The sequence below is a fragment of the Oryza sativa genome, chromosome 10, assembly GCF_034140825.1.
Source record: "Oryza sativa Japonica Group chromosome 10, ASM3414082v1".
NCBI classification, from domain to species: Eukaryota; Viridiplantae; Streptophyta; class Magnoliopsida; order Poales; family Poaceae; genus Oryza; species Oryza sativa.
In genome coordinates this window covers 4,050,597-4,060,953 of record NC_089044.1, presented here as the reverse complement: position 1 = coordinate 4,060,953, position 10,357 = coordinate 4,050,597, and the positions used below count along the sequence as shown (strand labels likewise).

Below are 10,357 nucleotides of genomic sequence, written 5' to 3'. Positions count from 1 at the left end.
GCCCTCGCTGATTGGTAATTCAAGGTCAGCAGCCATTGGTCCACAAGAGCGGCTTGTTGGAGAGCAGTGCTCTTCTTCTTGGAAATCGCATAGACTAGCGGGGGCAATATCCTTCAGCCTTCTCCCTTTAGCCAAGCGGAGTCCCAGAATTTCGCGTTTGCCCCATCACCAATTTGTATTGTTGCTGCTGCTACGAACAGTAGCTTGTCGGTGTCATCGCATGGCGTTTCAGATCCCATCCACGCTTTCTCCAGTGACTTCCATTCATGCCAGAGCCACTGTAGCCGGAGAGCCCTTGCAAATTTCTCGAGACTTAGGATGCCGAGCCCTCCCGAGGCGATAGGGAGGTAGGTCCGTGTCCAGTTGACTTTACACTTCCCCCTGTGAAGTTTTCATCCCCTGCCCATAAGAAATTTCTTCTCTGCTTGTCCAGCAATTCGAGAGATTCCTTGGATGCTCTCAAGCCCATCAACAGGATGATTGGTTGGGATGTGAGTATGAATTTTACTAAGGTGGAGTGCTCCGCTAGGCCTATATGCCTCCCTCGCCACCTAGCCATGCGGCTCATTGATTTGTCATAGAGCGGCCGGAGGTTGCATCTGCGCAGCCTTCCGGTGGATAAGGGAAGTCCTAGATACTTCATTGGGAAGGCTGCTCTAGTAGCTGGTATGCCATCCAGAATGTTGTCGAGGTCTAGGTTATCACAACTGATTGGTGCAACCTGCAATTTCTGCAAATTCATGCATAACCCTGTTATTTTGCCGAAACGGCGAAAGAGCTCTGAGAAGGCCCTCACATCCCTTTTATCTGGATTTATGAAGACAGTCGCGTCGTAATGGACATGCGAAAACACACGGCTTGGCCTCGCAGTTTGTTGATTACACCTATCTCAGTGGCTTTGTCCAGCAGGCGCTGTAGTGGGTCCATCACGAGGATGAAGAGGAGCTGGGATAGAGGATCACCCTGTCGCAGTCCCATGTCGTGGTTTATTGCCTAACGCGGGATTCTGTTCAGAATAATCTTTGAGGTGGAGGTGGATAAGAGGCTCGTTATCCAGCTTTGCCATTTGCGGCAATCCTCTATTTGGAAGAAGGGCGAGGAGATAGTCCCATCTTACCGAGTCGAAGGCTTTGGAGATGTCCAGTTTAAAAAGCAAGATCGACTGTCTACTTTTTATGGTGTTTTCTCACCATGTTCCTGACATACAAGAAGTTATTATGGATAGTCCGACCATGGATAAAAGCGCTTTGATTTGCCAAGATCAGCAAGTGCATTAACGACCTTAGATTGATGGCTATGACTTTGGAAAAGATTTTGGCAAAGCCGTGAATCAGGATTATCGACCTATAATCTCCAATTCCCTTTGCCCCCTCTTTTTTTTTGGAACGAGGACCATGTTTGCTGAATTCAGCAGGTTTAGGTGAGTACTTCGAGCGTCGTGCAAGGAGTTGAATGCCGCCACGATATCGTCCTTGATGATGTCCTAGCATGACTTGAAGAATTTCCTCGTGAAGTCGTCCAGATGTAGCACCTTATCAGATGGCATTTTGTTTATTGCCTTACAAATCTCTGCTTCTATGAAGGGGTCATCCAGACTAGGCATCTCTGTCGGGGCGATCCCTATGGAAGACCAGTTGAGATTGTATGTCCATGGCTCCGGCCTGCCCATTACTTGTGGGACCGTAGACTGCCATCAGGACAAAACTCTGTGTGCTGTTGAGCAGTGTGACCCTCGCTGTGATTGAGAAACGTCTTAACAACTTTATAGCACTCAACAAAATTTATACAAAATCTGTAGCACTCAACAATATCTACAACTTTGTAATAGAATACTTTTTCATTTGAGATCGTTTAGGGGGTCAAATATTAGTTAGTTCGGCACGATATACAAATTTGTAGTTGATGACATTTTTGTTTGATGTAATTTGTAGTTGATGACATTTTCATTTGAAGTCATTTCTAGTGCAAAATATGTGTTGCAAGTTTTATGCAAGGTGAAATCCTATCCATAGCTCCTATCCTTAGCTTTGAATTACTTCATAGGTGAGATGGTAGGAGACCATGCGCGTAGTGGTCTCAGGCTCGAATCCTATATTACCGCACGCGAGTGTAAAATTGCGTTACTTGCTACCCTTTTTTTGCACGTAAAATCACATGACACGCCACCGTGCATAGATGCCTACTACAAAAAAAAATTTGAGCTTTTTTACAACTAAAAAATAAAAAAACTGAAAATTAATTTTCAAGGACGGGTCGTTAAGTTTCCACATGCTGTCGGAATTCTGCCCAAGTAAATATCACGATTTCCATAGGCCCTTGGAACTTGGTTGCAGGCAGGTCCAAAAACACCCATCTAAACCACTTATGAGCTGCATAGACAAAGTATTTTTAAGTAGTGCTTCCGTGTTTCTTAGTCATAACTCCATAAGTAAATATAAAATGTTTGCGGATGTTGAATAAATGCTTCAATAATAGTTTTTGCCAATTCCTTTATAGGTTTCCGAATTTTTCTATTAACTTTTTCTATTGTTGATGTTACACCACTAGCTCTTAAATTTCTGGAATTGGTTTGGGAAACATTTTCCATCATTTATTCAAAATGAAATGTGCGTGTTGCTCTAATAACTTTCACTGCCATCTCACAAGGTAAAAGTGCAGAAGCAAAGTTTATCCCCGGCCTGATGAAATTCGATAGCTAGATCATGCTGGTCCTAAATTATGGGACATGGTGGCCGTGACAGAGGTATGGCATGAGAATTCCGGCACTATTGATATGTTGTCTGGAGAAGTCAAATCCAATACGAGATAATCTGATTGATTCATTCTTGTACTCTGACACAACATGGCTTGAAAAAATATTTTCGAATTGAAGAAGGAATAAGCATCAGATCAAAACAGAAACACATTCATTTGTAGAAGAGAGGAACTCAAATTGAATCAGATAGCTAAATACCACCTTTTCAACTATAAAAAAACTGGAAAGCATCATGTTTCTGTCCAATTATACCGGTGAGCTTTGAATAGGGTTAACCACTGAACTTTTTGCAGGAAAAACACACTTCATTGGTTGATGAGTATGTTATTTTTTTTTTCAGATAATGGATAGAAATCCAGCATGGATATCCACATTTGGATATAGTTATACGCAGCCAATCAATAGTATGCTAATTTAGCCACCTATATATAATTTTATTTCATTATATTATTGTTTCTATAATCTGAAACTGGTCTAGAAAGATCAAAATGGAGCTTAAAATGTCATTGATTAGGCTCTGAATAAAGTACAATCAACCACTAGATAAACTTTAATTTGTCCTAGATACTACAGGTGAAAAATTTACCTCTCCATAGACACATAAGCTGAAGATACTAGAGTGTTTCTCAAATATTTCATGGAAAAACAGTAACCCTTCTGATGTGATTGATCTTCATAAGATATGTGTTGGAATAATTTGAGTCTTCTTTTTGCTTAAGCTTCTTCGTGAGCTCTTTCGAAGCCCCTCGCATATATAATTCCTCTAGAGTTATGAGATGTTCAATGCCATCAGGGAGGGTCTTCAGCTCTGGACAATCAATGAGTGTTAATCGAATAAGGTTTTGCAATGCACTTTGTTCTATTACAACATCATTCAGCTCCGGAGCATCTGATATTGCTAGTAGTCGGAGCGATGGAAGTGACATGGCATTGAAATGCAGTTTCTTCCCTTCATAAGCCTTATCAAGCCAAATTCCCCGTAGACCATTTAACAGCAAGAGACAAGAAAATGAGTTCTCATCAAGTTTAGACAAGGCTAAGGTCAATAAGGTGAGGTTACCAAGATCTGAAAAGGATGAGACAATCCGAGGCATCGATTCCTTGTCCAGCTTCCCTCCTAATTCAAGCTTTGAAAGAGATGGGGGTAAACGGAGTCCATCCAATTCGAGTGTTTCCGTCTCATTTATAGCCATAATAGAAAGACTAGCAAGATGGTTCATGTTCATGATAGCATTGCACAAATCAGAACATTGTTCTCTCCTCACCTGGGTGATGGCAAAAGTTCTTAACTCTGTCAGAGCACCAAGATGACACAAAGTCTCTGAGTTAGCCTCAACAAGTTGTAATGCTTGCAAGCTTTTCAAGTTCCTTATGCCATTAGGCACCTGAATTCCAATCCAGGGAACAACTCCTTTAGTACCTTTCCTTGGATCAGTAGCTACGTAAAGATATCTCAACTTATGAAGATTTGCTATACTCTGTGGCAAACTGACTAGCCTCGCATTGAAAGCATCCAAGACTTCTAATTTTTGTAATCTTCCAACTGTTTCAGGGATATCTTCAACGAAAGTGTCTCTAAGACACAGAAAATGCAGATTGAACAACTTAAAAAGCTCTTTCGGTAGCTTCCTGATTTGGGTACCTTGCAGATCCAGAGTTGATAGCAAGTTGAAAGATTTCAAGAAAAACTTCAGTGAATCACTAGTCACCAACTCATTGAAAGCATAGATTGCACGGAGATGGACCTCACTAGAAACAGTGAACTTCTCTATATCAGAACTTTGGATTGATAGACGACGTGTATTTTGTTTTGAAGTAGTTCTGGAGCCATCATAAACACTACAGAAGCTTTCCTCATTTGATTTGGTCAGAGCAAGAATACGAATGATATCATGCATTCGACAACTCCGCACTCGTCCACTTTCATTCCTCTCCACTACCTGTAATAAGCTTCGGTTTACAAGTTCATACAAATAACCCTCAGCCACATCCTCCATTGTCTTGTGTTCAGTAACTGCGATGAATCCCGCTGTGACCCAATGTCTAATCAGCCTTTTTCTCTTAATCAAATAGTCCTCCGGAAATATTGTGCAGTGTAAAAAGCAGTTTTTCAAAATATATGGAAGGTCGTCCAAACTGAGCTTTAGAACAATATTAACATCAAGAATCGCATTATTGCTCAGCTGTAACTCTAGTTCTTTGTATAAATTTTCCCATTCAGAGTAACATGGGCTTTTGCATGACAGCAAACGACCTATACATGCAATAGCAATAGGTAAACCATTGCATTTATCCACAAATCTTTGCGCCAAATTCTGTAGATCCAATGGGCATATTCTGTCCTCGTTCCAAAATGCTTATTTACAAAATAACTCCCAAGAATGGTGCGCTTCTAGGGGTTTCAACTCAATTTTATGATTTCCAGTTGCTATTAATGCTATGTCATGGACTCTTGAGGTGATAACAAATCGACCAATGCTATTGGCAGGAAAAGCCTCTCTAATCTTGAACCACATATCAACACCCCAGACATCATCCAGAACCAGCAGGAACCTTTTCCGTTTTAAATAATCGCGAATGATCTCAACCAGGGTCCTCTTTTCCATGTCAACAATGTCAACACGGAGTTCACTCTTTAGATCATTACTATTGAATCCCTTGATAATCTGCCTTAACAATTCCTCAACCTGATACGCTTTTGAAACAGTTATCCAAGCTGCACTGTCAAAGTCTACCTTCACATTGTTGTAAACATGGGCAACCAATGTGGTTTTGCCTACTCCTCCCATCCCACACACACTGGTAATTACACTCTGCAGTTGCGAATCACACCTCAGCCAATTCATCAAAAGCTTTTTATTATCATCAATACCAACAAGATCTTCCTCAGTTGGAAAGTATGATGTATGATCAGTATATCTGCAATTAGCATCACTTTGTTCTGCATTTTTCACCAATCCTGTCATATCATATCGGACCTTTCTCCTATCAACATTCTCCAGCTTTAGTTTGATATCTTGAAATTTGAATGCTAGACGGTGCCAAGTTTTAATGTGACAAATCCTCTGCTTTATCTTTGAAGCCAACCCACCTTGTTTCACCTCCATCTTGGAGGTGAACTCGTCAACAACATCCTCAATCTCGAAAGCAATGCAACGGATCTTCTTGATGAAGTTGGCCGTGGTATTGTCAGTATCCTTGAACCTCTCAGCTCCTTGTAGGAAGGATTGCATGCTCTCCAACTCCTCCTTCATATCACGGATCTGACTAAAGATTCTAGCAAGAGCAGAAGCCTCATGGCAGAGCCAGTTTCTACCAACCCTACTTGTGTCTGTTGCCAAGGCTAAACCAAGCTTCAGAATTATAATTCCAACAACACCCTCTGCCATGGTAATATGTTATTAGACCTTGAGCCTTGACTTCTTAAACGGGGAAAATGTCTTCAACCTGAAAGAATAAGGGTGAAAACAAATCAATATAATGGAATGAAGAACTAAAACCATGCCTTAAACAAAGGGATAAATTAAAGTTTAATAATGATACCAGATGGCACAGATATATAGGCCATTGCCGACAGGGAAGTATAGACTACATAATATGATCTTCAAAACTTAGTGTGGTTAACCTGTGGCCTGGTCGTTTAATAATGTGCTGCCACAGAGATTAAAAGTGCATTTAGTTCTCATCAACTCCATAGGGTTCCTCCCACACTCAACTCTAAGTGTTACTGTGGGTGAAGCTGCATTTTTGACACCCCTCATCTTTTTATGGAAACTCAAAAGACATACTTCAACATATGGATTTTGTTTGCCATATGGGGTATACAAAAGTGCCATTTATAAAAGATAGAAGAATCAAGCGTGCTTGTACAATGGTAAAGTGCCCAAGTTGATGGGCAGCCGACCCAGGCTCGAACCTGGGTTTCACACAAAAAACTGCACTCGTGCATTGCAGGCCGTAGGAGAAGTGTGCTCCTATGTCAGGATTAGTGTGTCTGGTCACACACCACATTCGGGGGTTAGGGATGCAAGTGAGGCGGGCAAGCGGGTTTTTTTTTTCCCGCTTATTCCACATCTAGCCTATTTTTTCTTCTAAATTTTGTACTACCATGTGGGAAATAAACTAGTACGCGGGTTTTATGCGGGTAGTGAGATTGCCCACTTGCATCCTTATTTGGGGGGATTTTGATTTAATTAAATGCAGCGGGACGTGTTAACTTAGTGGTCGATTTTTTATAAAAAAAAGTAGAGGAATACAAGAGCTTCAGCTTAGTGGAATACAAGAATTTAGAAACTTAGTATCACCAATCGCATGTTTTTTTTTTTTTTGAAAAATCTTCTTATCAACCCATAGCCCAGCCAACTGTACTGAGCAGAACATGAGAGACAAGAGGCAGAATAAACAAACACGCACAAGAACCGAACAACATAAAAACAACACACTAGATATTACAGAAAGTTTAACCATTCCCCATTCAAGTTTCAAAATACAACCTATATCCTCCTCTTCTTAGTCCCTCCCTCAAAGACTCTGCACCATAAACTTCAACGGATCTGAAAGCAAAAGCCAGGGCTACACAAAGCCGAACCTCTATATCTACTAGCTTCTCCAAATAAATTTTATCAGGCATAAGGAACTTAAGACTTGTGGCCTGAGGCTTAAACGATGTAAATCTTTGACAAAATAAAGTTACGTCAAAAGAAGCTACCCATCCCCTGATGCTCTCACACATGCAACTTGACACTACACGGGACCAAAAGTTCAAAAACATATAAGTAAACCAAGGCAATTAGTGATCAAATTGAGGCTACTAAGGCTCATGGTTATAAGATTAAATATCAACACACTTTGTACTTTTGATATACAATTTATTGTTTGCATGGTAAGTATAAATATTACTACTGCGTTGGACCATAAAACAAAAGTGTTAGGCCATTATATGTGTGTTTTTGCAGTGTTTGTTTCTCGACCACTATATTTTCAGGGATTATAAACATGAAAATATATGCGTGGTGTAAAAAGAAATATCATATCTCTCCTCGTTCTAAACATATATTTTTTGAACTAATTGCATTTGTCAGATGAAAAAAGATGTCGATGTTTTGCACAAACTCAATTAAATATGCAGGCGGTGCTAATGTGGTAGATGCAGAAGGAACAGTCAAGTCAATCTATTTTCTCTTCAAATCTTCCAAAAGAAAAATATATATTTTTTTTTGGAATAATCACCGGAGGGGAGAGGTTCCCCACCTGAATTTCCATTTTATAAAGGGAAGTTATAAGTTACAAGTTTGAAGCATGGACAGCTGCCAGCGGCAGGTCATTGCAAATGTAGAAAAGACAGACTAGTTGTAAAAATTGTAGTCCAAGCAGTGCTAACTAATCTGTCTGGCCGTTTTAGTCGTTCTGCCCAAAGCGATGATTCTTCTCTGCATCTGTTGAGTAGCTTGCTGAGGGAAGGTTGCAGGTTGCGGAAGACGACCTCATGACGATGATTTCAGATGCTCCAAAAGCAGAGGAGGTAGAAGGTTTTGAAATGTTTCGATGGGACTGCTGTAGTAGGAGCTAGTACATGTAATTGAGAGACATCTGTCACATTCAGAGCAATCCCGATTAAGTTCCAAAAGCTTGATGTGAATGGGCAGTGCAGGAATAGATGGTTGGCATCCTCATCACGTAACAAGCAGACCTTGCATTGAGCGGATGGAATGATAGTTTTGGTGTGTAGATTTTTTGAGGTCGGCAGTCTGTCTTTTGCAAGGAGCCAAGCAAAGAATTGAACCTTATGGGGAGCTGAGTTGTCCCAGACAAAACCGCAATTTGGGTCTGAAAGTAGGGTAGGCATAGTGGCATTATAACTGAAAAATATATTTTGTCTTCAGAGAACCCACAGCACCCTGTTCCGCTGGAGAGGCTGTCACTGATCTCAAAAGTGAGTCTGTGGTTTGGAGCCAGTTGAGCCCCTCTGAATTAGTTGATACAGATGGGCATGCACCCAGAGGATTAAATCGGCAACCCGTGCCCATGAGGTTCGCGAAGTTAGGGTGAATTCAGATTGCAGATGATGCTTAGCAACAATCTCATTCGTTTGGATACAACTATTTCTGCAGCCTAAGACTAGTGAACATTATGTTGCTGCTGGTTTCAGATCCATGGTTGTAGGCTTCGATATCTATGTAGCGAATAGAATTCCATTAGTACCAAGGATGCTGCTAAATCATAACATTATCTTGTTGAATCATAACGGGGATCGAATTTCATCCTATGGAATTCTTGTGGGAATTTATAACTTCATAACATGATCTAATTTATGCAACTATTCAGACACTATTCTGCACTTTTGATCCCCGTTATCCAATTGGGCCTCAGCTTACAAATTAACCACCAAGAATAACAATAAATGAAAAGGCTAACTTACTAAGTAAAGATGTATCACCAGACCCCAATAAACGCCCAAGCAAGTCAATAGGAGTTAATAGATAAAACTAACAAAGAATATTTTTTTATTTTGCCTGAAACAACTCAGAAATTACTAGGGTTGAAGAATCTCGGATTGAACAAGAAAAGTGAGATTGGGTATAAAGTGGAGGACTAAAGAACTCACCTGCGGCGAAATCCAAGCTCCTGAAGCGGCTCCGGCAGCAGGAAGAGAGGGCCAGGTGAGGCTCCGGCCTCCGGGAGAGTGGTTCTTGAGTCTTGCGGTGGTCACTGCTCAGCCGCCATCGCCAGCCTGGGAAGTGGGAAGCAGGAGGAAATGAGGAGTGGAGACTAGCCAGTACATGCACTGAAAGTCAGCGGATTCCTTTCAGTTCCAATTTCTTAATTAATTGATACTACCTCCGTCCGAAAAATATAACAATTTTTAATCTGATTTAATCTAAAATATAACAACTTCTTCACCAATATTCTATACACAACCAATAACAACTCCCCACCATTCAATTTTCCCACCTATCTCCACTACTCATTTAATCACAACCCTCCACCATTTGCTTCTACATACTTTCTTAATAATTGTGTCCAACTCTAAAACTTCTTATATTCTGAGATGGAGGAACTACTTCCTCCATGCCAAAATGTAAGCATTTTTAAGGTTGACACGGGTATTAAGAAAGTAGATAAGAATGATTGAAGAAAGTATATAATTGGTTAAGAAGAGAAAGTATATATGAAAGAGAATGATTGTGATTTATTGAGAAGAGAAAGTATATGAAAGAGAATGATTTTGTTTTATTTTTAAAATTGTCAAAAGTTTGCTTCATAAGCCACGTCAGATAAAGACCGGGTCAAAATATCCACGTAGGTGCCACGTCAGCTAAAACTGCTGTCCAAACCGCCATGGGATCAATATTGCACCGGTTTTGATATTTGAGAGACTCGTTTTATCTTGTTTTTTTGGTTGAAGAATGAAAATCGGATTCATTGACGAGTTAAGAGACATCATAACCAGGTCTGTGTTCGTTACTCATGGTTCCAAACCCATCACTCTCTTTTTTTCGCACGCACGTTTTTCAAACGGCTAAACAGTGTGTTTTTTATAAAAAAAAGTTTATATACGAAAGTTGCTTAAAAATTGTATTAATCTATTTTTTTAAAAAAAAC

The 10,357-nt window shown here is 40.3% G+C and overlaps 1 protein-coding gene across 1 annotated transcript; it reads right to left on the bottom strand.

Moving 5' to 3' along the window:
* Window positions 1–2,133: 2,133 nt before the first annotated feature.
* On the bottom strand, window positions 2,134–9,501 carry LOC107278580 (disease resistance protein RPM1). The gene is given in 3 exon segments (XM_015757357.3): window positions 2,134–2,369; window positions 3,342–6,202; window positions 9,360–9,501. A coding segment is annotated over 1 exon segment (2,754 nt). The 5' UTR covers window positions 6,145–6,202; window positions 9,360–9,501; the 3' UTR covers window positions 2,134–2,369; window positions 3,342–3,390.
* Between the last annotated feature and the right edge of the window lie 856 nt (window positions 9,502–10,357).